Genomic DNA, 27,150 nt, shown 5'->3' on the forward strand with positions numbered 1-27,150 from the left:
AGCTGTTTAGACTACGGACCTGGCCCTGGTCCAGGTCCTGCGCTAGTATAGTAGCCCTACTACATATCGACCACCCTTATTGAAACCGACCGCGTATAATTCGCGCACTGAACACTTAGTACGCACTTCTCTGCGCGCAAAGCACATAAAAATGGATTGGCTTTGAATGTAGATTAGGATGGTGTGGGAAAACGCGATAATTCACTGTTCATTAATGGTTTTAATCAAGGACAAAATTTCGAATGAATATTTTCACCGAATCGTAATGACAGCACAATGTAATGTCTATGGAAGTTTCTAAAAGGCTTCTAAAAAGCTTCGTACAACACGGTGTTCAATACAACTCGGTTTACGTGCATTGTCAATGCAAAATCAGCGGTCGATCCTAAAAACGCGATTTACCGCGGGGAGCTGAAACGAGGCCAAGCAAGTTCGTCGGCGATATTTTTGCACTGAAACTTCGAATCGAAAAGGGAACAACGGCATTTGATAGAGCTGGATTTTCTCAATCACGTAGGTCAAGTTTTTTACGTGAATTTCAGTGTTAAATATTCTTATCAAGCAAATAAACATTAGGCGGTCGATTAGTAGTAGGTCCAACCCTACAAGTAGCATAAAAACTTACTCAGTTCAGGCTCTGGTAATGTAATGGGAAATCCTTTGGCTTTCCTGTCACGACTGAATGTCTAACATTGATTGGAGTAGGAGCTATCAGGACAACAATTCTTTCTCTCTCACAAGCGAAGGGCAGCTGCTCATCAAAGCTGCCATGCCAGTTTGACGAAAACAAATCAGTTGCAATTTCGTAATTCGCGCTTGCATGTGTTCTAGCGTGTGTCAGTGTGATGCTCATTTAATACCGCTAGCTCTAGCGCATTCTGTAAACGTAAGTGGTATGGTGCGTGTGGTCGGTCGACCGGTCACGATTACATTCATAAATATGTGTGTGTGTGTGCAAAGCGTTGAGCTGTGTATGTTGCGCGCATCATAACAATTGATTTTTGATTACGTCACCCCTCCAGATATAACGCCATTTGTTTAACGTAGTCGCTGTTATATTCCATGATTGTACGTAATTTACGTCATGTTATGAAATATAACGCTTCTCATCCTTGTGAACATGGTCACGTGACAGCATTTTGACCAATCACACATTGGTATCTAAATAGGTCATATAATATCAACAATGATTACCCTGGTGAAATTACAATAAAAAGATACATCACCAAACCATAGTACATGGTTTCATGGATTTCATTGTGGATGCCTGTGACGTAGGCCCTATATCACCGAGAAGCGGCGTGCATAGATCCTCTAGCCCGGACCATATGGTATAGCGGAGACAGAAAGCTTCAGTATGACACCAAACGCTGCGACTGTTATATTCTAAATTACAGAAATATAAGCCTAAGCGATTAAACACGAGTGTGCTCACCTTTTATATGAGCTTTAAAATGGCAATGTTTCATACATGACAAGTAGTGTTCTAATATTGCATAAATATAACCGATCAAAGTTGAGTTTCCTTATATATTTTGTGAAACCATTAACATGATACTAGCCATGACGACTGTTATTCTGATATTACGGAAATGTACTTGATAAAAGTAGAGCTTCTTTGAAGGTCCTTACATTGTGTAAGAATTGTTTAAGCTTTAAGATGATCCCAAACATGACGACTGTTACTCTAATATTACAGAGAATAAGATCGATCAAAGTCGAGTTTCCGAACTTATGCTGGGTTATTGGTATAGCAGAAAGGCGTATCAGCAGATACATTGTATCTATGGGCTATACTTTAGGAATTTGCGTACTAAATCTCTTTGGTTATAACATTTCTTCATGCGCGCCCGTCTGTATACTCTACTGTATAATAAACTAGGCAATGAAATACGGTATCTTATTTGCATAATTTTTTTTTTTTTTTTTGTACAGTTGCGTGCAGTTACCAGCTGTTCGAAGTACCTCCTCAACCCCTCTTCCGTTTCTCTTGTTCAGCGTGTAGGCATTCTCTCTCTCTCTCTCTCTCTCTCTCTCTCTTTCTTTCCTTTCTTCCTTTAATTTTGTTTTTGCCCTATTCCTTTCAATCGCATCCCCCTCAGTTTAGTCATGTCATGTTGCTATGTCTCTGTTGTTTGTTCCATTTTGTCTTAACTATTTTTGTGTGTTATGCACTTGTAATTGCAGTAAGCATTTTTGAAGAAATTCTTGAGTGGTCCACAATCTACAAGTATTGCTTTATAGTTGACCTCTCAGTTCTCTCCCCCCCCCCCCCCTCTAAACATAACTTTGTATTTTCCGGTATATACATAATTTATCTTTATTAGTTTGTAGACTATTGTGTGTTTTTTTCGTACTTTGTAATGTATATAATTATGCTTCTGATTGAATTCCTGATTTACTTTGTGTTGTGTTTTGTTGGAAGAAAAATGAGAAAGAAATAAATGAATGGAAATAAAAAACGCATGTGTTTACCGCACGCAGGTACTGATTGGTGTATGGCTTTAATGAACCGCTAGATAAGACACAGACACAGACGTAATTGCACAAAGTCAGTTACCAGTATCAGCATGATAAGTAGGCATATTCAACGATGGCATGGACGCCAATGTGAGATAGCTTCGTTGATTTTCCCATGATATAGATAGCACATAGAATGTGGTACTGTTGGATTTAAAAAAGAAGAAGATATTAAAGCCTTAAGGTGATATCAAACATGACGACTTTTACTCTCATATTAATACAGAAATACAAAAATTATCGAACAAAGTCGAGTCTCCTCAGTTTTAGTGCTGGGTACTGTTTAGCAAACACTGTGTGTGTGTGTGTGTGTGTGTGTGTGTGTGTGTGTGTGTGTGTGTGTGTGTGTGTGTGTGTGTGTGTTTGTGTGTGTGTGTGTGTGTGTGTGTGTGTGTGATCTATTATGTTCCCGTTTCAAAATGATCTATTATGTTCCCGTTTCACGGACATGTGCGAGAATATGTGTTTAAAAAAAAAGCGGATTTCCTTTTCCTTGATTTTAGAGAGTTATAATGTAAAACTTGATATTGTTTTGCACAATGGTGGTGATAATGCATTTTGTTATTTATGTAGTGTAGGATTGACGTCATTGTGTACAATGTTTGTGTAAAAAGCAGTTTGTTTTTGTATGATGTTTTGTTTCTGTGAACATTTCTGTTTCTATGATATGGAATGGTACGAAATTCGAATAAAGAATTATCAAAAAAAAGTGTGTGTGTGTGTGTGTGTGTGTGTGTGTTTGTGTGTGTGTGTGTGTGTGTGTGTGTGTCTGTGTCTGTGTGAGAGTGTGTGGAGTTGTATCTGCAGGGGCTGTAGAACCGTGGGGTGCAGCTTCCCCCGCCCCCATCCCCAAGTTTTTGTCTTGAAACGACTTTGAATGTTCGATATCCCCAGCAAATAAAAACTAAGACAAAAATAACCCCTCAGATCTGCGATATCCAGATGTCATTTGAAAGTTCTGTATAACGTGGCGAATGATTATGAAATTGAATTCAATTAATTATCAAATTGAAAGAACATCATCACGTGTATACTGAAAGTCAAAATATCGCTCATTTTGCAACATTTGGGTTTTGATCCTTCCCCATATTGTTTATAGGTATACGCCGCCTGCACACGCCCCAGTCAACAAATTATATCAATTCAATTCGATTTGATTCAATTCAATTCAATTCAATTCAAATGATTTTATTTCCATATAAAGTAAAACAAAGCAATATACATAGCGCTTACATGAGTACATAATATAATATCAGGTATGATGCTGTTGGATAGAAAATTGTTCAAGCTGTAAGACGATACTAAAACAAGATGTTTATTATTTCAATTTTACAGAAATATATCAGAGCAAAATGGAGTTTCCTTACTTTTTGTGCTGTTTGTAACTGTACTGATAGTCTTCAATCACTAGATTTGCTAAGGCAGCGGAATTTATTTTTCTAGCAAGAGGCAAAATACTCTGTCCCGCCCTCGGATAGGACATAGAATGGAGGTCCCGTGTGTGGGAGAGTCACAACGCATGCACGTAAAAGATCACGCTTCATTCATTCATCGCAAAGAGCGGGGAGTTTAACCCGGTGAAGTGGTCCCGCCTCGCATCCGACTGGACCCCATGGAAGACCAGTTTAGCATAACTGAATATGGGCTATCCAGCCATCTTCTCAAATGAAAAATGAACAAACAAACAAGCAAACAAACAAACACACAACATTACTCATCAGTGAGACTCTGGTCGAAGGCAGACGCGCTACCGACTGAGCTAACGCATCGCCCTTTGTGTGTGTGTTTGATTTCAAAATGGGATTTCAGAACAATAAGAAACCAGACAAGAATGCTATGACGTGGATGTTTGTTTAAAAAGAATAAGGTATTTGATCCCCGGATCTGATCAATTTTCCATGATTTTCAAGTTATTTTATACACATTGTTGTCAGTAGCGTTATCACTGGTATTTGTCATTAATGCTAACCGACCGTTCCCTAAACCGGGGGGTTGAAAATTGTCAGCAAATACATCTTTGTAATCATTTTAAAGTACATGCTTTTTTAACGATATAGTTTTTCTTAATGGTGCTACTCTCTTAACTTTCCTCTTGACTTTAAGAATTTACTGTCCTAGTTTAACGCCCGAGACAATAAAACCATCCTGCTGGTCAGCTATAAACCATCCATCTCATATAACATGCTTTCACGAAGCACCGCCTCCCTCCCCCTACCCCACCAAAAAGAAAAAGAAAAGAAGAAGAAGAAGAAGAAGAAGAAGAAGAAGAAGAAGAAGAAGAAGAAGAAGAAGAAGAAAAAGAAGAAAAAGAAGAAGAAGAAGAAGGAGAAAAAAAAACACTTCGTGTGCACAATGGTAATGCATACTATACTTTACAACCCAGGAGGCCTGGGAGGCAAGCAAGTGTACATACTGGATTGAAATAGAGCAAAAAAAGTCGGAGGACATGGGTCAACTTTTTACCATCCACCATTTCTTTTCATTCAAACAGTAGATCTACCGAACTTGGGAGTAATAAGTCATAAGTTGAAGCTTATAAAGAAATTAGCCCCCCCCCCCCCCAAAAAAAAAAAAAAAAAAAAAACAACAGCAAAAAAAAAAAAAACAACAACAAAAAAAATAACAAAACAAAACAAAAACAAAAACTAAACAAAAATTAAAACAAAAACAAAAACAAAAACCAACCAACCAAACAAACAAACAAACAAAAAATGAAATGTACTGAAAGGTTAAACAAAAGATTTTGGAATGCATCTTCCCCTCGACTCAGCATAACTTGCATGTTCCCTCGCCATGTCTTTTATTAGTCACATTAATATCACAGAAATATGCAAGTTATGCTGAGTCGAGAGGAAGGTGCATTCCAAAATCTTTTGTTAAACATTTCAGTACTTTAGCAATGATTGACAGATGAGGTCATCTGAGGAATATTGGTTTAGAAGGATTTTTGTGGGCGTTCGCAAGTAATCTGAAGAAAAATAGAAGAAAAAAATCGTAAGAAATATATGGAATGTTTCTAGATATTCGTTTCACCGCAAAAGTGATGTTGAGGGTATCATAAATCAACACAAATCAACATGCATTTGGATTTCAGGGCCCCTTTAACTATCTACACAGAATATTGTGGTCGAACTGCACAGAGACTACCTCCAAAAGTGGTCCCAAAGCTGGACACCGCTTCGCCCTTGCACTACTATTTTGTAGGCTTTGATCGTGAACAGAATGGTTGTCGAGCCGCGTCCCCGGCCCGAGCTTTGGTTCAAACGGGGCCCCGAGATGAGTATTTCTATGTGCTCACTGCCATCCATAGTATTTTCAAATAAAGCATGTCAATAAACTACACACGCACGTATTACCGTATAAACACTATAAACAATCATTTAGGTGCGTTAACTTCTAAATTTTCTCGAACTTTGAAATGTTAAAATCTCTCTCTCTCTCTCTCTCTCTCTCTCTCTCTCTTTGGATGGATGCATTTTGTTCTGATGGAGGTGAGTTGGAGAGTTTTGGTAACACCTCTATAAAATCGTATGACGCTGTGAAGGCTAAATGTGCGTAACATTTAATTTTCCCGTATCGCCAACAAAATACTGTTATAAGGCATGCCTCAAAGTGAAGCCAATGGTAAAAATTTAATGTTCGCTCTCTGATTAGCGTGTGGTTATGTGTCTTTGTGTGTGTATGTGTGTGTCTCATGAATGGACAAAACTCTTTTCTGTCCTCACGGATCAAAGTAGCAGCAGTTTGTGATTTCAAATAATGTTTTTTTTTTTTCTCTCTCTCGAATTCAGAAATATGATCTGCATACGTTCAAAGGTTACTCAAACTCGATTACACTTGTGTTGATATCTTGCTATCTTAATCGATCAAAGTGTAAAATCTCAACTGCTTTTGAATTGATACGGACAGGTATTAATCTCATGGTATGTTTTCCGTAATGTTTTATGTGTCACTTCAGAACCCATAAGCTAGAAACTTTACGCTAACAGTAAATAAACGCTTAGGAATGTTAAAAAATAATACAGGATTTTTTTTTCCACACAAAAAGCCTAAATTACTCTGTGTATGGTCTGAGTAAAATCCTTATGGTTGGTTTGCTCATGAAGAATCAACAATAGAATGGTATAGCAGCTGTCAGGTTTGGTCGATCATTTATCACGGCCTCGACAGCAAAACCGCGAACTATCCGTTTGAGCAGGGAGGTGGGGTCTCTCTCACACCTCTCTGGTTTGAGCATGGACCTGCATGGTTTGAGTCACGTGGCCACGTGTGTCCTCGTACAAACAATTTGCTCCTATTAAATTTCAGATTTTGTTCATAAGGCGCGAGAACATGCCTCAATGGTGTGTGAGTGGCAACTAGTGAAGTTTTTCTGCCATTTGCAAAATAACTGTCCTCTATCTCTAGATAGAATTATTCGGGAACTGAAAAGAATGTCTTGCGAGACTAAAAAGCAACAAACTCAAAGTTTATTCATCGAAAATCGTTTTCAAACGGCTGAGATATCCCAAAACAAAGTGGTCGTAATAAAAGTTGGGACTCACCTTTTACTAGGACCACTTTATTTCATTTTGTTTGTGGATATCTCAGCCATTTCAAAAGCAATTTTCATCAAATATACTCTGAATTCCTTATATAATTGTATGCTCTTTCACATTCGTAGGCGGTTTCTAATTATCTCGCAAAAAAAAGCATCCCCATGCATGTGAACCAAAATGATACCATCCCTTTAACAGCATACAAAGAGGGTAATGTGTTTAAAGATGGATGAGAGACGGGAAAAATAAAATGGAAGCGAGGACACAGCTATGCCACAAAAAACAAACAAACAACAACAACAACAACAATCAAACAAACAAAATAAACAATCCACACATGCACACTATTATACCCAAATAAACTGAAATTAAGTCATCAAAATACAATGCTATTCCTACAGATGACTTAACCTACATTAAGTATAACCACTTCAAAACACACACACACACACGCACACACACACACACACACTCACAAACACACACATACAACGAATTTGCAAAAATCAGTTCACTTAAATCGGTCTGATGTAAAAAAGCTTGTGAGATTATGGGATTTCGCCAGTTTCCAGAAACAACAAAATTAGACCAATTTTAGTATTCAGCTAAGTCATGTGTATGGACAGACTATAGGTTTCGAGTTTATATGTACTCTGCTAATCTTAGTCAACGTGCAGAATGAACGTGTATAGGCCTACATGATCAGATGATGCAAAATTATTCTTTAAAGCGTAAAAGAAAATTTAGAGGCGACCATTGGCTGGAGAAACGTAAAAACAAAAAGAAAAATAAGGATGTGCTAACATGATCATGTAGAATAAAACATCACTAAATATATGAATGAGTAATGTTAGGCAGACATTTGTGGTTAACCGTATTTTGATGATAAATCACTGGAGAAAATAAAAAAGATCTTACGGCGTTTATTTTTGATTGAATTACAGCGCAACTTAATTCCCTTGCAAAGTCGTGTAGCTTTATTCTAATACATTGTATCGATTAATCAACAACAGAACTTTCGTGGACATCAGTGTTAACACTGAAAAGCTTACCCCGGATAAAGACGGTCATTAATATCAAATGAGATATTAGTTCTGAAAATATGAAACCGGAAGTACCGCTAGAAAGGTATGTTCAAAGCTCGTTTGATCAGAATATAATTTTTTTTTCTTTTTTTTTGCGTTCACGTCATTCAGATTGATAGTGAACCAGAAGAATTTTCCTATGAAAAATGTTGAGAGGAAACATACCTAAAAGTCGCGACGTGATTTGACCTAGATTGATGAATATAAGTAAAAGCAAGCACACCACTGAAAGTAAATTTTGGAGAAGTCAATCTAGCTTGTTCCACTTGGGAAACCAAATCTGAAACAGCAGAGACAGCAAACGATTTGCATAAAGGCATTACTCCTCGAATTATTCATGTAAATGGTATGATAGAATAGCCACCGAACATGTAAACAGTGCATAAACTTCTCTAGCAAGCATCGATATATGAAAAGCTAAACACCTTACTAACATGTAAAGACAAGGTCAATGAGTGTGTTTAACACTTTCGGAAATAACAGTACTAATAATACGGATATTAACGTACCGGTGCCTGAACCAGTCGATCAAGAAGAACACTGCAGAGCGTCTGTGTGACTTCGCTTCCTGCGCTCATTATATTGGCCTCATTCCCTGTCACAGTATGATATCAAACAAACACACACAAACACACACAGTGACAATGTGGCAGGGGATGTGTTCACGCCGCCCATGTGTATTCATTGGACCAGACATAGAAAGATATATAAATATGTATATATGTGTATACACACACACACACACACACACACACACAAACACACACACACACACACACACAGATATATATATATATATATATATATATATATATATATATATATATAGAGAGAGAGAGAGAGAGAGAGAGAGAGAGAGAGGAGAGAGAGAGAGAGAGAGAGAGATAGGGAGAGAGAGAACAAACTTACCGTTTGTATCAAATTTGTCTGTAACAGTCGCAGAAATGATGAAGCGACCTTTAGACTTTCAACATGTACATAAGAATATTAGCTCTCACTCCTGTAAGTAAAATGGACTCATCCTTTTTTTTTCATACAGTGTAGAAACTACTAAAGATGAATTAGGAGGAAAGTTCAACGAACAATGAAGCCTGTGAGTTTAACGCAAACTTTGACATTGTGGAGACGATCTCAACAGCTTGCACCTGATTATGATAGGGGTCAGATGTTCTGGAGCCCGTTGTATGAAACTATGGTAACTTTACAATAATCTATTGTAATTCTGTAATCAATATCACAATCACCATGCGATTTCTTGGCTTTGATTAGCTATGTAATAGTGTTGGTATGGTAATTTCAGATTGATTTCAGATTTACTATTAAGACAAATATTGTAAAGTTACCATAGTTTTATGCGACAGGGTTTGAGAGTTTAGCGACGGGCGGGCACACTAAGTGACTGATGGTACTAAGTAGATTGAGCAGGAAAAAAAAAAATACCACATCTAATGACCAAACTGAAACAAGTTGATATAACAAAAGACTACCTAGGAAGACCTTGCGTCCTTTGTGTATCTCAACAGATCGTTACGGTAAATGAGGCGGGGTTGTATGTTCTAAGGGCTCTGATGTTACGGAGGAAATGGCGCCATCTTGTGGTAAAACATGACAATGCCTCAAGACTTCAGAGTGAGTAACGCCGCGGTTCTCAATGAATAAGAATATCAAGGTAAGACCTCCCTGATAAGACTTACTTAGTACGTGTAGGACTGGTATTGAGCTGAAATTTGTAACGAGGTCACTGCATTAATAGCTCCCACATTTTAGAAAGGTTGTGTACAAAGTGGCAAGTGCACTTTACTTGACTAATAAGGTTGTTTTAGCAGTTATCAACCAGGTTAAGTCCTCTGCAAATGACTGCAATGGGCAATAAGGATAATTATAACAATAGTAATTATGGTCTTATTTACTCGAGGTAACTTCTTCGGTTCACTGTTACCTTTGGTAAGTCGATGTTGTGTTTCATTATCTCTCTGAAACTCTCTCTCTCCCCATTATTATGTGGCATTTTTTTTTCCCTCTCACTCTATGACCTTTCCTAGCATATACATGATTACGCAAAAAACGCACACACACACACACACCACCACCACCTCTCTGCTCACACGCCTACACCCCACACACAGACGCACACACACACACACACACAAATATCATGCATACGCAAGCACGCACAAACACACAAACACACTCACACGCATATGTTCTAATCAATCTTTATTTCAAGGTTACTGATCCGTTAATTTAATTTTTATTTGTTGATGAGAAAGAGCTGCATTATTAAGATTTAGTACAGATTATTATAAGTTATGATTTAATATATTTTCCCCTCTTCTTTCTCGTGTATACTTTTCATATGTTATTTGCTAGTATCAACTGTAATATGCGATGTTGTTGTTTTTCTCTTAATCTATGTACTTCATGTGTTGATGTTTTCAACTTATGTATTTTATAATTTCATATTGTATTTGTAATTTTCATGTTCTTGACCCCAATAATCTTTTTATGGGGGACCAGCGATGCCATGTTGGCATTACTGAATATGGGCCATCCAGCCGTTGTTGTTGTTGTTGTTGTTTTAAATACGGAAATAAAATCAATCAATCAAACCCCCATCTCACTTTTATCTCCGCTTTTACTCGGAAGCAAATCAACTGAGGCACGCATAACGCTTAAAGATCTCTCTTACCAAAGAATGGAATTTATTGTCGCCAGAAACCGATCTCTTCTGGCATTCACCGAACAAGGCACATTTCGGTAGGAAGATGAAAGAATGCACTGAATAACGGGACAAATTACATAATAGGCACACTGTAAATTTTTGTTCGAATGGTATCAGACTGAATTACACCTCTTACATAACGTGCCTCCGCCAGGAAGTCATGTTTAAATATATAATATATAAATAAGAGTCACCTTAGTACTATCTGTTCATAATGGCATTGGCATTTTGCTGGAATACAATACAAACCCTTTCAACACGCCAGTAATATGGAACATAGACAAAGTCTGAATACAACGGCACTATTAGCAGACCACGTGTCATTTACACGATAAATATCACTAACTGTTATGGCGAGTGTGTTCAACACGAACGACACGAAATGGCCTATAGCAGTAATAACAACGAACACATGAGTTGCTTAATTAGATGGCAATGCTGAAAATGTATATAAAAATGGCAAGTTAACAAAGACGTTTATGAGGAATATTACAAAATATGACAAAAACGGCATCTTGCTGAATAGAATGATAGTCAAACATATTATTACAGCCCAGCTGGGTTCGATAACAATAACTTGATTTCAATGGAATTTGATGAAAACTGTTCACATCTGCAGTTGGCGTTTACATTGCATAAAAAAAAAAAATCAGATTTGCATGAATTCACGAAAGACGATGGAACGTCAGTTGATAGCTTAGGTCTACATAATACAAAATACCTTTAGACTGAAAGACACGTTGATCTTCTCACATCGTGTATCACGTAGTACACGTCCGAGTACGGATAAAAACATACAGGACAAGCGCCGACTGATTCGTAAGAGGATTTCTTCATTGGAACTATGATTATATAGGAATGGTCCGTAAGAAGGACTCCTTGCTTGCACACAACTTTGGTTCATCTTTATCTCCTCTCTGTGTTCAACGTGTACACAGTTGTTCAGACATGAAAGCATTAGGACTTCATGGAATGTTAGATATCGCTTGTTATCTCTAGAGTACTGAAATTCTCGAATTAACCATCTCCGCGTCCACACTGACTAAAAAATCTCTTTTAACTACAGGTAAACTTTACGTTCATGAAAGACGCCCATTAGCTGAAAGCATGTATACAGTGAATACACTACAAAGAAGTTAAAAAAAAAAGGTAGATACGTCCCAAATACCCGATTCTACACACACACAAACTATTTTACAACTATAATAATTTTAAAATTTGTAAATATCATCCATATCCCGACTCGGCATGCATTTTTTGGCTATTTGTTAACTTGATTTCAGATTTCGTTTATAATATTCCACATCAATAGCAAATTGAGATGAATCGCTCAAAATATACAAATATACATAAGTGATTGTTTTGATCGTATTCAGATTGCGCAAGACGTCCGATTAACAAAACACTACTGGACCTACAAAATCACTAGTGGACATCATCACTACTGGACATTGTCATCACTACACTCTGGTTCTGAATGGATAGAAAAGGCCCTTAGGTACTAACTGAAAATGATAAATATCCCCTTGGACAAACATCCAGTGGTAACTGAAAGGTGACACAAATAAACTTATGAACTACAATGATTGTCTCTAGGTAGAAAAGGTGTTGGACGTGGCTATGTCGAGTCGCTTTTGTCAAATTTTAATGTTTTAGCAACTATGACAGATACCACCGCCATGTAGCATGACAGGAATATTTAATCATCTGAATCAATCAGAACCTCATTGGGACAGAATCACACGTAGAACATTAAAATCAATACGGATTTGATTGGTATGGCTGCCTCCAATAAACCCACAAGAACTATACAGACGAAAGAACACAGGCATCTTGCCAATGATGCTATGCCTTACTCGTGCGATTCAGGATTTTTTGGACAACGTTCTCCAGTTTGAGGGCGGGATTGGACTTTGAGAGTTTGCTTTTGGTACCTAACTCGCCTGACAAGTGAGGGCGCTTTGCACTGACACTGTGTGGCGATGAGATTTCCGTCATGCTCATTTCCTCTGTCATATTGGGCATGGCAATGGGACTTGCATCCCCGTAGAGGGCGCTGCTTCTCCCGCTGTCATCACAACCCTCGTTGCCCTCGGTGAAGTCGGTAATACTGTCGGCAGTACCAGGTTCAGAGAGTCCCTCAGAGTCAGCAATGGTCCGCTCACAGTGATCAGCAGAAAACATGAACCGTTCGGGAGACGATCCTGGCGATCCCCCGTTCATGCTTTCCTCGTGAATCACCAAATCCCCTTCCTCTGTGTCCATGGCGTCGACATCACCATGCGCCCCGTAGCCACTCTCCTCCTCTGATGATGCAGCTGCTTCGCCTCTTCCGAAGTAGTCTGTGACGTCGGTGCTGGCAAGGTGGTCATGGAGGCCGCTCATCTCCGACCCGTTCGGGCTCGACGCGTCCGAGTCAAAGTTCATGAAGAGCTCAACGTTGCCGTCAATGTGGGCCTTCTTGTGCAGGCGAAGGTGTACCTGCTGGTTGAATTTGGCCGGGCAGATCTTGCAGTTGAATGGTTTATCACCGCTGTGCAGGCGCATGTGAGTCTTGAGGTTGCTGGTGCTGCTGAATCGCTTGTCGCAGACGTCGCACTTGTGGGGCTTCTCGCCGGTGTGGACGAGGTGGTGCTTCTGCAGGTGAGCGAACTGAGTGAAGCCTTTGCCGCAGAGCTCGCACTTGAATGGTTTCTCACCCGTGTGCACGCGGAGATGGACCTTAAGGTTTGACAGCTGCCCGAACTCGCGGCGGCACACGTTGCATTCGTAGACAATCTTGCCGTTGCGGCGTGGAAGCTCGTAACCCAAGGCGCGGTGTCCGTAATTGGGGTTGCTGCCGCGTCTGGTACGCCTAGGAGCGTCGTGTTTCAGGCTGGGGTCTACTGACAAGTCGGACATCCCATAGGCGCTGGCGTCCAGCACGGCGGCATTGGGAAGGATTTTTGGCTGGATGGGGCGGTTCCTGGAAGCATCGAAAGATGACGGGCTGTCTACGGCATGGAGGGCGGTAGTGGACGGGAGAGTAGTGATAGGTTGTGCAGGAAGCATGGTCAAGCCAGACGCCGTGGTGATGAAATTGGGAGACATCCCGTAGACAGGAACCGGCATGACCACGTGGTGACCAGAGAACATCCGTGCTGCTTGAACACCACCGCGTTGTCTCGAGTGCACCACGGTACTCATAGGGGCGGTGGTAGAAGTAGGACTCGGTGGTTCCTGCTTGATGTCAGTTCCAGGGGGACTGCTACCAACTCGCTGAACGTACGCGACGCCCGACGGGAGGCTCTTGTACAGGCTTGGATCTGGCGCCACAGCCAGGCGATCGGACGGTGCCCGTGCGGCGACCGCACCTGCTGTTGTCTGGTAGGAAGACTCGTGATTTCTGGAAGGTGGTGAAGAAGGTGGCTGGCTCGTCCTACGGCTGAAGTCAAGGACGCCCTCAGCGGGGGCTGTGACGCAAGTAGGTAATTCTGAAAGGAGAGCACGGAAAGGACCACTATGATTACAATCATAATGGAAATGATAAGGCATTTGGAGACTAAATTCTAGACAAACAATTAGGCTGCAACAATGAAATCCACTACTCAGTACTTAAAAAAACGTCGTTTGGCGAATGTAGTACAGTTTCAGCTCTTTCTCTATCTTACAGTTTGTATGTCACACTGACCTGATTATTATAACAGCCTTGATGATTGTGGATTTCTTCAATCTAAACTATGCTCTACGAGTCAGATATGTGCTTGAAAAGACAAACATATCTATCTACCCTTGTTATCAAGTGAACACTCGTTTATCACACAGTGACTTTACAAAGTTACAAGGTCTGAGTTCTCCAAACTCGACAATTTACACACAGGTCTTCAGAATACTTTCTTAGATGAGAACACTTACTCTTTTTCAAGACTGGGGAAAGCTGTGACGCTACTGGCTGCTCCAGTCGTTTGGCGAACTCAGTACAATACCAGACGAACATCTCTTGACCCGCCTGGACGTCTTTGATGGTGTAGAAGAAAATGTCTGTCTTGTACTGGCAGGCGACAAGGTTCTGCTCGACCGACGCGCTGGCGGGGCTCACGTACTGCATCCAGTTGCTCTTGGACTTGTCAAAGCCATCGATGTAGTGCACGAATTTCTTCTGGTTGTAGATCTGTTGGCGATAGAGGGCGACGTATGTGACAGGATGAAGGTACTTGTATTGCCTCGGAAAATCGGTTAGCGGTTCAACAATGTTGAGATGGGCGCGAAGATTGATGGATAATTAACTCTATTGCACTTTATGACTTCTTAATTCAACTGCCAGAGTGTAACATCAATTAAGTACATTGTGAGACATTGGGAGAACAGACCGAAACAAGTGTTCTTCATCTATCAAATGTGTTTTGGTAGGTTTTGCTAAAAGAGAAAGCAAAGTCTGAAAAAATGTAGATGCCTGCTAGACCAGCCATGGATCCAGTTACATATAGGCCCGAATTCACGAAGGTGGTACAAATGAAACCATGGTTTAAACCATGGACAAAAACCATGGAATGCCAAGTGTCGCATGCGATATTTCGCTACGAAATCAGTCATTTCGTCGATGAAATGATTATTTTGTAAAGAAATGACAACATTTTGTAACTAAATGAAGATTTCGTCCACGAAATGATAATTCCGTTAACGAAACAGTCATTTTGTCGACGAAATGACCAATTTCGTAATGAAATATTCTGTTTGACACTTGGCGCTCCATGGTTTTTGTCCATGGTTTAGACCATGGTTTTGTTTGTACCACCTTCGTGAATTCGGGCCAAAGTGTTTGTGGGTTGTTTTTTTTTTTGTGTATGTGTTGTTGTTGTTGTTTTTTGGTAGGTTCCGTTTAACAATATGATTATTGTTCCGTCTTATTAGAAAACAGGGTAGTCTTTTTAGATTCCGGGGGTCTGCTCTACAAACCATCACAAGTGGAAGGGCGGGGGGGGGGGGGGAAGAACTTACCCTCCAGTAGTACTTTTTGTTGGCGTCGTCTGGTACCTCCTCCTCGCGATAGATCTGACCGGCCAGAGGTCCGAACCGCGTACCTTTCGGAATGTTGGAATCAGCCAGCACGCCCACGATCTGCGAACAGGGATAATAAAAGAAAATTGCCATCAATCTCTTCTAACTGTAATGATATCATTTTGTTTCTTTATCTCTCAAATACAATTGATTTATGTTATGAAACGCACTGTTTTCACATTATCCGCCGTAAACATTTTGCTGCTGGCACGCTATGAGCACGCGTGCGTGACAGTTATACTAACAGGACACTATCATCTAGCGAAGCATTTTAATGCGATTCCAAAAGACAACAGCTTTGCGGCAAAACACACAAAAAAGACTAAAACTACAACTGTCTGAGAACAGAAAACCAAAACAAGAAAAAGAACCAAAGTGTTGTTCGTCTCTCGAGTGCCACGTACCGAAGGAGGAAATGGTAGAGTAACCTTCCAAATCTGGAGATAATTAATTAACGTGCCCACGCAGGTGCGGCAGGTAAGGGAAACTAGGGCTATTGTCTACCATTGTCTCAAAGTGAAATCGACAATAGTCTAAGACATTTTTTCGTCTTTCTTCAAAATGCATTCAGTCACGCATGCGCACTTGGTAAACTGCGAATTCAGACGAGTCGGTGGACGTTCTAAGAGAAAAATAAACCACTATGAAGCCTCTATCACCTTTATATACCATAATTGCAAGTTCTTCTGCACGAGGCAACTCTTTTCATATCCTGTTTCACATTTCAGATGTGCGCGTCAAGACAATCCAAATGCCCCACCCTAAAGAACTCCACCCCGTAACTGCATTTAGCAATCACAACATTAACCAAAATCCTGACTTTGTCCCGAAGCTCGTTTCAGGTACAAGATAAAAAGCATAGCTTAAGACAACTTTAGACATGCGGTGTAAATGTGAATACCGAGATGTATCGTGCGATTGCTTGGCGAGGTTCAAAGCCACTGAAAAGTTATGAAATGATTAGAATGTGTCGCCAAACAATCTTGTCATTGTCATTGATATTGTGCTCGAACCGTCGACACCCACGAGAAGCTGAATGCACATCCATGAATCCACGTTTGTGGGTTTGGGAGCACATACGCGTGATAAATCAGTACGAGGTCGCAACGTGTACCATCACCGACAAAGGACAAAACATTCCTACGTATTTCAAAGAGATATTAAAGGACGGCACGGTGATAATGGGGCGGTGAAAACATTTTTGAGACATGTCTTTGCCCAAATGTGTCCGCCACATCCTTCGAGTCCTTAAGCAAAGTGTCAGCACCACCATGACCACCAGTGGACACAGGAAGGTATCAACACTGAATAACAGATGGCCACTGACCTTCCCTAAACTTTCCACGATTATGTCGCACTTTCGGCGGTGACTCATTTATTTATTTATTTATCTGTTCTTGTCAGCACATAGTAAGTAAAGGTATACTGCCGACTGCAACTCACACGATTAAAAGTTCTCATACAAAAATGATTATAATGTCATTTTTATACTCTCAATTCGAGAGCATGTTTTCATCTACAATGAAAAGTGAGAGTACCCAATAGTGAGTGGTAAATAGAACAAATATACGACAGGTGTTTGATTGATATCGTAAAAATATTATCAGATATATGATATTCTTATTTTATAGTTATACGTGTGTGTATGTGTGTGTGTATCATGTGTCTGCCTGTATATTATATGAGCTGCAATGAATACTGAGGTTTGTGAGTTGGATTTTGTTCTGATCTGCCAGTGTGAACGCAATGATTGCGGCTTTATCAGTTTCGTGATCTTCTTAATTAAAGCAACGCCCAAATAGCACCTGATGGAATGTTGTTGATGATAAATATCTTCCTATCCATTTGAATGCCATGTCAAAGTTTCAATTAGTCTGTGGTTGTGGCGATGTAGCTCGAACCAGGTACGGGGCACCAGACTTGCCAAGGTATCGAATGCACGGTTGGCCGATGAAAAAGAAAGTGCTCTTCAGATATCAAGGTAGCATGAAGAAGAGTATAGAAAAAACACGTGTTTGTCTGGTTCTTGAGGGGGAGTCTTGCTTTTGTGTCTCTCACCGACCTCGACCTTTAGACATCCGTTGTGGGAAAGAGCGGGATCTTCCCTCCCCATTGTCACCCATAACATCTCCCATGAACCGGGACTTTTCTTTTCTTTTCTTTTCTTTTCTTTACTTTACTTCCCCCCCCCCCCCCCGCCCGCGACAAATAAGTTTAGCAGAAAACATTGAAGCATGCGTACATACTGAAGAGTCGTTTAATTAGATTTTGGGGAGAAAACATATAGTCAGGCTGAAAATGAGATAGAGGGAAGGGGAGATAGAAAATAAGATAAAGGAAACAGGAATGTGAATGACAGAGAGGGTGAGAGAGGAAATACAACTAAGAAAGATCGACATGAAAAGAAGAAGCTCGCTACTTCGACTTGCTACAACGGCTAAGGGGCTCGGGAGTCAAAGGTGAACTTACGACTTTATGCACCGGACGTCGTGTTATGTGTTAAAAATGTATGGAGAAATGTTATGACAGAAAAGGTGTAATGTGCTTGCCACATTGCATGATAGCCTAAATGAAGATGATATCCTGTTGCTCCTCATCGCGAGGTGGTATCACGACGGTATCAAATATCTTATAAAATTAAGGGTATATCGAAAGCCTGTCAGACTTACACTGAAACGGAGGGTCCTAATGTGCTTATTACTTGATATTGGCGTGGCAAACTTTCATTCTAATTCTATTCAGCATCAGGACTGAGAAATCGAAAACATAATACACTTTATAATCTTTACGGGCGAGAGTTCTTGTGTCACGATTCGCTGCCGCATCTTTGCTCGTCTCACAAGGCCCTATTAAATGAATGTATTCACAATTTGTTGGTAGGACAAGTTTATACCAAACAATTTTGACGGGTTTGCTGACCCCGGTCAGTCTTTTTTGTGTATTTTTCCTATAGCATCAATCTATATGCTCTTCTCCTTTCAATAAAGTATGCTAATTTATGAATTAAATGCTCTCTTGGAAGATCAGAACGATCTAAATGTATCGGGTTTTTTTCTTTCTTTCTAGGAAGCATGCATCTAAGCAACATTGGTCAAATTGTAGAAAATCCCTTTAGGAATCATTAATTAGCCCGTAAAGTGCATGGACAAAGAACATGAAATGCACGCGACTATTACCTGTTCGTTCCTGACTTTGAACCTGAGGTTGGCCGGAAGTGACGTCACGGATCTCGGATCGGAGTCCTTCGGATCCCAGTCTCTGTCTTTCACTTCGTAGATGCATCCTTTCTGGTAGTCGACTTCCAGCATCTCCGATGTCGCCGCGTTGTCGTTGCACCCCATCACGAGTCGATGACGGCTATCTGGAAGCTGCGTCATAAACAGAAAGAAATTCGTAGATGAAAACAAAGGCCTGATATAAATTATTTAATTCATTAATATCTGATTTCGAATCATCACACTCTACTATTATAAACTTGAGTTCAATATTCAGTGAGCAGAATAGTGAGAGAGAACGTGAAAAGTAAAAGACTAGATATTAAGACTAATGATTATAAGCACATACAATGCATAAATAAGAGGAAAAGGATTTTCCTTTTCTTTTTTCCTGCAGGTATATATCCATGACTTTACGACAATCATGTATATCATGTGCGTGTGAGTGTGTGTGTGTATGTGTGTGTGTGGGGTATCTTTAATTTTATGTGATCTATTTGTCTATGTAAACAATTTATGTTGTCTGAACTGGAAATAATTCGGCGCTTCATGTTGAGCTTTACGACAGCAACTGGTGACTGAGAAACTACATAATAGTGGAGGCACATTACCACCTCCGCATGCAATAAAATCCTTCAAAACCAACTGAGTCAACTCTGGAAATCATTATTGCAAAAACAAATAATTTCCCCGGAATTTCGCTGAATCCGTTGCGGGTACAGTAACTGAAGGCACAATCTGAGGCCTAAGTGCAAAAACGATTTAGACGTACCCGCCTTGTACTTTACTGTATACTCGATTCACATGGTGATTGTGTACGCTGGTGAAAGTGTCACGCATTTGGAATTGACAGCTAGCTCGCCCAGTACCTCCTCCTTGGTAGCACCATCTAAATACTCCGTCACTCTAACAGTGATTACTCGCGGTAAATTTCGAGAATAGCTGAAGGTTAACTTTCTAAGGTCACGCTTTAAGCAGGTGATTGGATACTTATGAATTAAATATTCATCTCATGAAGCTGTTGATCCCATTGTGATCAGACCGACCTCGGTCAGCACTTGAAAGTTTAATGCGGCATATTATGATTATGCGAAATATGAACAAAAATTCATCGTGTAGAAATTTTATGCCACATTATGGAGAGTAAGGTTTCATTGCAATGTCATTTGGGCTAATAAACATAATGGAAAATTTCGAGCCCCCCCCCCCCCCGTTTCAGATCGGACGATAACTGCCTATAAATCAATGTCGCCATAGTGACCACACTGTGTATGGATATCATCGATACACACAATTCTCGTGACACCGGGCAAACCGGCGGAACTGGCGGCATGTCCACAGTGACAGTTCGCCGGATCACTCATCCTTCCGTAATAAACTTTGTCTATCACAACCTACGACAACATCCTTGAGCAAAGTCCAGAAGGTGACTTTACACAACCCAAGCCCCGTTCCAGTGTTTGATTGCTTTTTACGTTCTCGTCGTTCAATTGCGGAAGTGCAAGTCAGTCTATACACGCTAATTATCACGTTTTCCGCCGAATACGTATCACGCACAGTGAACTTTTCTTTCACGTTGAAATGGAAGAACCAGGCCAAGCTTTTTGGTAATTGGACTGGCAAACCGGGTCTAGAATAATGGTACAATTCATGATTGGTTTTACAGGGGAATTCGTTTTCACTTCAATCCCGAATTACCATCTGACGTGAGAATTCCCGTTTAGTTTCAGCACATTCATACATACAAACCATATACGGAGATTGCATTCTGGAGTAAATTTGTTAGCCGTGTATCACAAGAAAGAGAGACGGAGAGGAATGAAAGGATGAGAAAATAAAGAGAAAGGAGAGAGATAGAATGGAGGAGAGAGTGAAGGAGCAACAATCTCACTTTACAGAAGTGTCGAACATGAAGTCATCAGTGCAGTTAAAAAACCATTTCATTTCTTCTTCTTCTTCTTCTTCTTTCAGATCCCGGTACATTTCCTTATCCAAACAAAAGCCCATTTCCAAGAATTTAAGTTTTGACATAAGATTGAGACACTTGACTATCGATGATGAGTATCATGGGTTCGGACAATCCCCTAGTTGGCCAAATATAGCTCATTACGTCATTATCCGGGATGTCGTACCCAGTCGGGTCAACGCATGGCCTGCTTGGTCATCACTGTGTGTTGGGGAGAATTCTGCAATCGCTGTCGTGGTTTGTGTGTGTGTGTGTGTGTGTGTGTGTGTGTGTGTGTGTATGTGTGTGTGACGTGACACGAACATCATTCTCACGGGTCGCGTACTTGGCCTACTCAATGGATAAGCTGTCCGTATAAAGTGACAGCAGAATAACTTCCGGTTCATGTCCAATCCATTAATTGCAAACATGAGACAGCGCGCAATGCATAGCGCCGACGGAACTAATTGCATCGAAAACTCGAAACAGTATTTGAGACATTAAAGTGTAATAATTTTCTCGTAAATCATCATTTCTGAAAATGTTACGCCATTTCATGTCATTTTTTTTTCTATTCGATTACTATTCCATTACTGAAAGGAAATCCCTTTGATTAATTCAGATGCTAAAGCTTACGTATTTCCTTTTTTTTTAGGGGGGGGGGTCTATGGATGGGAAAGCCGACCTGGAAAAAAAAATGCTCGAGAGAAGATTATGTCATCTTCCCGTTATACCGTTCTCTAATCTAATACGATCCTACACATTACCAATGGATAAATTCGTTGGTTACAGTGGGGGTAACCACCATATGCCTCTACTAAACAATGCACTATGGTGAGTGAGTGTGAGAAAGTTTCCTGTTTACTCTGGACGTTCACCTCGTGACGTCACAAACGACCGCGTCAATGTGGCCTCGAGCTCCACGAGAAAAAACTTCCGATTATCAGCCAGACTTTGCTAAAACCGAAAGTCATCTAATCAATTACCAGTCGAACATTTAATGGGCCAATAAACTGTATGCGTTTCTGTGTGTGTGTGGGGGTCGATTGACCACTTTTAATAGCCCGTTGTTCACCATCTTGTGCAACCAACGCAAATGAACAAGATTAACGACCAATTGTTTTCTTGTTTTTTCCGCCTCTTGTTTTGGTTAGTCTATATTGGTGGCGTCATCAAGGAAGGATGTAGATCAAAGTAACATGAAAGGGTAGAAAAATATAAGAGGAGATAATCTATGCGTGGTGTGAAACAGTAAACAATAAACAACAGGAAAAACACACTAAACATAGCCTTTTCATTGTGATACCGTGTGATCATTGTTCTTTTTCGCACTATTCTTGGATAGCCTCACACTAACTTAAAGTATCAATAATATGGAGTTTGAGAAGTAAAAAAACAACAACAGTTCCTTATTTTTGTTCGTCAAACACTTTGCATTAAAGCTTTAAAAACTTCATAAAGTTGTTCTTTCTCTTTTGTGAAATGACGTCACACACATTCACATGAATAAACGTATATAATGATTATGTTATTATCGGGCGATTTGTGAATTACATCACTTATTTGTTTTAACCTTATTGTATACTTCATGACTCGATGAAGTGGAAAATGAGCAATTTATTCTTGAATTCGTTCGATAAGCCCATGTTAGTTAAAGCTGTCGCCCTATATTCCATGCAGTTCAGCGTTTGATGCTATAAATAATTTAATCTGCTGTGATAACAGGGACAATATAAGTAGTCCAGGGTCGAAGCAGGTCAGACACATAAAAGTTATTTGTTGTTGTTGTTGTTGTTGTTGTAGTCATCTTTAATATGAAAATTGTTAGTGCGTGTGTGTTCCACACGATTAACAACGGTCCTCCCTGTACAAAAATTGTATGTATATCGATCACAGTGACTCACTGACCCTTCTCGAGTGCTGGTCTATAGATGTTGACTAAACACTGCCCCCAACCCAAATATTCCACCAGCAAAATCATCATCATCAACAACAACAACATCAACAGATATTCACAGAGATAACAGACGAACGATCAATCGACTTTTCATAATTGCGATAGCGACGAAAGAATTGAATTCCGCTCGAATCATGCATAGCCTTCGCATTGTCTGCTTTTTGCTCCTTCGCGGGTCACATCGCGCGAAGAAAAGGTTGGAGCCCGGACGGGGAGGGAGAGAGTGAATTGGAACCTTCGCTGGGGCGCAAAACAAAATCGCTTTTGAGGCGAAAACGCACACACAAATAAATATTCAATAGAATTCTTTCCAATTCATGCTCTGGCAGAGACAGAGGGACATAGAATTAATGAAAGACATAATAGCATCGCGCCTCAAGGGTATAGACCTATACACGTCATGGACAGACTTAACCAGTTTTGCCCACTTTCCATTGGCTAGCAGCGTGCATTCTGTGAACTGGAACGGCATTAAGGTGCTTTCCTTTCATTTCTATTTATTCATCTTTCTTTTCTCTCTTCGTGTAAAACTAAACAGAACGTGATGCTTTGGTAACAAAAAAGGGTCCTCCTTTGAACCTTTATGAACTCTTTGGCTCGGTTTAAAGTATATAATCAACATTGAATTTGGTCACACAACACATCTTTCTTCTATTCGACTCGGCTCACTGACAAGATGAATGTCGCAAGCTCTTCTTCTACTACGACACAATCATGCAGATTTAAATATACATGGCATGGTATGGCATTTTACATGACGGAATCTCCATCTTCCATTTTTGATTATATGTACAAGTTTTAATGTGACAATCTTGATATCAGAAGAATATCAGAAGAAAAAAGCGTACCTGGAGGAAATTAAAATATAGAATTTAGAATTTTAAACGCAATATTTTCTTCTTCTTCTTCTTTCTCTTCTTTTTTTTTTTTATTGTTTGGTTTGAAACAAAACCCGTCTTGAAATTAAAGCTACATAAGTGCATGCAATCGTTGATTCCCGGGGTCGATTTTCTCAACTTTTAAAACAAACACGATATGAAAAGTTGACGGAAGAATGACTATTTTGTTTCGTAAGCTATTGTCAATTGGTAGTATTTGTCTAAATCTCAAAGCAAAATTTGATCAGGAAGCTTGAAAAAAAAATAAAGCGTTCAACTTTTATTGCAAACTCTTAGCTTAATACAGTTGTTACGCGTATACTGTGCAGAAAGTTTCTTTGCAGACATGAACCATTGACTGGCGGATTAAGGTGCGGCCTTTCTCAAGTGCCGCAAAAAGGTCTACTGTTGACTTTGTACAATACACCCCGAACCTAATAGGGCTGACCCATCCTGTTAGTCTTTTTTATTCGTCGGATTACAAGGCCAATGCCCTACCTCTTCCATTTTCTGGCAATTATCCTAATGAACGTATGTCCTTCTATGCCAGGCTATTAGAGATCTGAGCCTCTTTTCAAGCGTATTGTATGAACGAGACTTAAAGGCACGCCGCGGTTCTCTAGGATGTAAATCGGTCCAGAGACCGGTATTGTTTTGGGGTAGGAATTAAGTCCGTATAAAACTTTGTAACACCTTCACGCTTTCAAACAAGAACATGTATAAGATGACTACCGGTATACTAAGAAGAGATGAAAGGAAAAAGATTCACCAGCACGAACAATATGCCATCGTTTTATGGCTGTTCAAAAGAGGGAAAAGATACATTGCATACTGGGTACTTTTATCTCGAAGAAAGTCAAGGTAACGATGAAAGAGTTCTGGAAAAGAATAGATCGGCCCTGAATGAAGACGAACTGGGGGAAAGTTCACCCTGTTTATGTCTAGATTGGTGTACGTGACTGCAAAACGGGGGAAAAAGATTATTTTCCAAACACAAATGAAAAATCTGATTACCTCCAGGGCTCAACAACAATAATTGCGATCGCAATCCTCTGCAAATGCCCTGTAAGCATGACCGTTCGTTGCTGTTTATGTTGCATATCGATTTCATGTTACTACTTGATTAATTTGTAACTTGGATTAACACTTTCCCGTAATATCGCAGTGTTCCTTTCATGGACTCAATCACTTTCGTATGATGAAAAGGTGGCTGTGGAAATTCTAACGCACATGAAACCCCAGAGCAGCAGTGAGTATCGTTACACGCGAAACTAGGAAGTAAAAGTTCAAAGTGCCCTTAATTACATCTCCATCGTTTGGTAATTCCCTCCACTGCAAATGAATAAAATCTAATGACATGAACATTCAAATGATGTCATATCAATTACTGTCATGTCCGTAGACAATGATATGGTTGGACTAAGATTTCTTTCTGCGATAAAGAGTAACAATCCTCTATTTTTTATTATTCGTTTACGCTCTTTGGCATCTTTACAGACCGGTAGGTGTCTGTATTTTCGCCAGAAATTCACCCCTTGTAGAAATAATGATAAAACACGTATATCTGTAATTTTAAACAATGAACCATTGAGGATACAATCAGTTATTAATGATTCAGTGACGATCAGAAAACTGCTACGTATAAAATGGTCCCCGAAAAAAAAAACCAGCCAGCGATTGCATCAATGGTACCTAAAGGCGATAAACTGTTCAACCGTATACGATGTAGGTATCATGAAGATTGAAATACATTTTGATTTCAAAATCTAAGAAAAGAGATTGAAATATACAAGTAGATCTTCTTTTTAAAGGAAAGTATACGTTCCCCTTAAAGATGCAGAAAATTTACAAAACAGTTTCCGTACTGATGATATTCAACGTGCTAAATCAAAACAGTAATTGCGTTAGACCAGTTTCAAATGAGAACGAAATATCGGATTTCTACATGTATGCTGTAACCGTGGGCCGTCTTTCCTTCCCTTCACGCAGGACACATGGTTCATTGGAACTGGTTTTTACTGCTAACATGATCACAATTTGCCAACAATGATTGTAGCATTGTTATAAATTATAACACTAATGAAGTTCACTGAATTCAAAAACATTACACATAGATAATTTATATTATGATTGATAATAAGAAAAGAGATGTGTAGCGTTTTACACTAAACAATATCAATTCATATACACACCGTCATAACACACACTCATGTGACTACTTTCACATTACGATGAACAATAATCTTCAGCCATATGTTACTCCAAGATTCTTCACCATTGCAAGGGTCGACAGACATGATAAGAATGACAACAAAATACGACCAATAGCACCAGCCAAAGAGACAGCCTTACCTTAGGCTCAAGCACGGGGTAGCTTGGGCATAACGCCCGGCCCACGCCCGCTAAGTAATATAGGTCTCGCATGGACAGGGAAGGCGGTGGCTCTATGATCACCATGTTGAAAATCTGTTGAAAGTCACGCTGGCTGCAGAAGGGAAAAGTTGCCGGGGAAAGTCCGTGGGTGACCTGATCTCTTCGGTGGCAGCTCTGCCTATGAAAAGCTCTCGCTGAATCAACGCCACTTTTTGTATCGGGGAAACAGTCTACTCGCACCGCGTCAGCTAAAGGCAAAGCGAAGTCCCTTCCAATCGGAGGAACAATACCGTGCAGTAACGTCGTCTGCTTTCGGACCGCATTCGTGTGTGCAAACACTTCGCTCCTCTATTCATAAAATCACGGGGAAGTTCAAAGTCGATTGTATGGGCGCGAAACACAAAACACGACTCACTGTGTAATCGTTACCAGCAGTGTCCTCTCATTATGTACATACACTAATCCGAGTTAACAAAGAAGATGAAGAAAACATCGCCAGCGGTTCTCTTTTTATCTCCACCGAAACAATGGGCAGATTAACAAGTATCGAGAAGAGAAGAGAAATTTGGTTATCAAACATTGATGTTACCGAGTTGTTTACTATTAACAACGTTGCAGAGAGATTTATATCCGTTTTTGAGCCGACCGACAAACCAAGACGTATGTCCGGTGTGTGTGTGTGTGTGTGTGTATGTGTGTGTAAAGTGGTGAACTGTGGACACGGCTAGTTGGACGAATGGGGGGAGTTTTGTGGGCGTGACTGAACATTGATGAATAATATCAGGAAAAGGAGGAAGGCTCATTGGTCTAATACAGGTTACGTCATAACAAAGGATTGTTAGCCAGTTGAGCGCTCTCTCCTGTATCAATAACCTCTTCC

General features: G+C 40.1%; 1 protein-coding gene across 1 annotated transcript; it reads right to left on the bottom strand.

Annotated features, from left to right (window-relative positions):
* Positions 1 to 12,606: 12,606 nt before the first annotated feature.
* Positions 12,607 to 26,354, bottom strand: LOC140242746 (PR domain zinc finger protein 1-like). The gene is made up of 5 exons (XM_072322503.1): positions 26,250 to 26,354; positions 19,079 to 19,270; positions 15,843 to 15,962; positions 14,760 to 15,015; positions 12,607 to 14,338 (listed from the first exon to the last, which is right to left on the bottom strand). The coding sequence occupies exons 1-5, from the start codon at positions 26,352 to 26,354 to the stop codon at positions 12,711 to 12,713; spliced, it is 2,301 nt and encodes a 766-aa protein (XP_072178604.1). The 3' UTR covers positions 12,607 to 12,710.
* Between the last annotated feature and the right edge of the window lie 796 nt (positions 26,355 to 27,150).

This window comes from Diadema setosum, chromosome 19 (genome assembly GCF_964275005.1).
Source record: "Diadema setosum chromosome 19, eeDiaSeto1, whole genome shotgun sequence".
Lineage (NCBI taxonomy): Eukaryota > Metazoa > Echinodermata > Echinoidea > Diadematoida > Diadematidae > Diadema > Diadema setosum.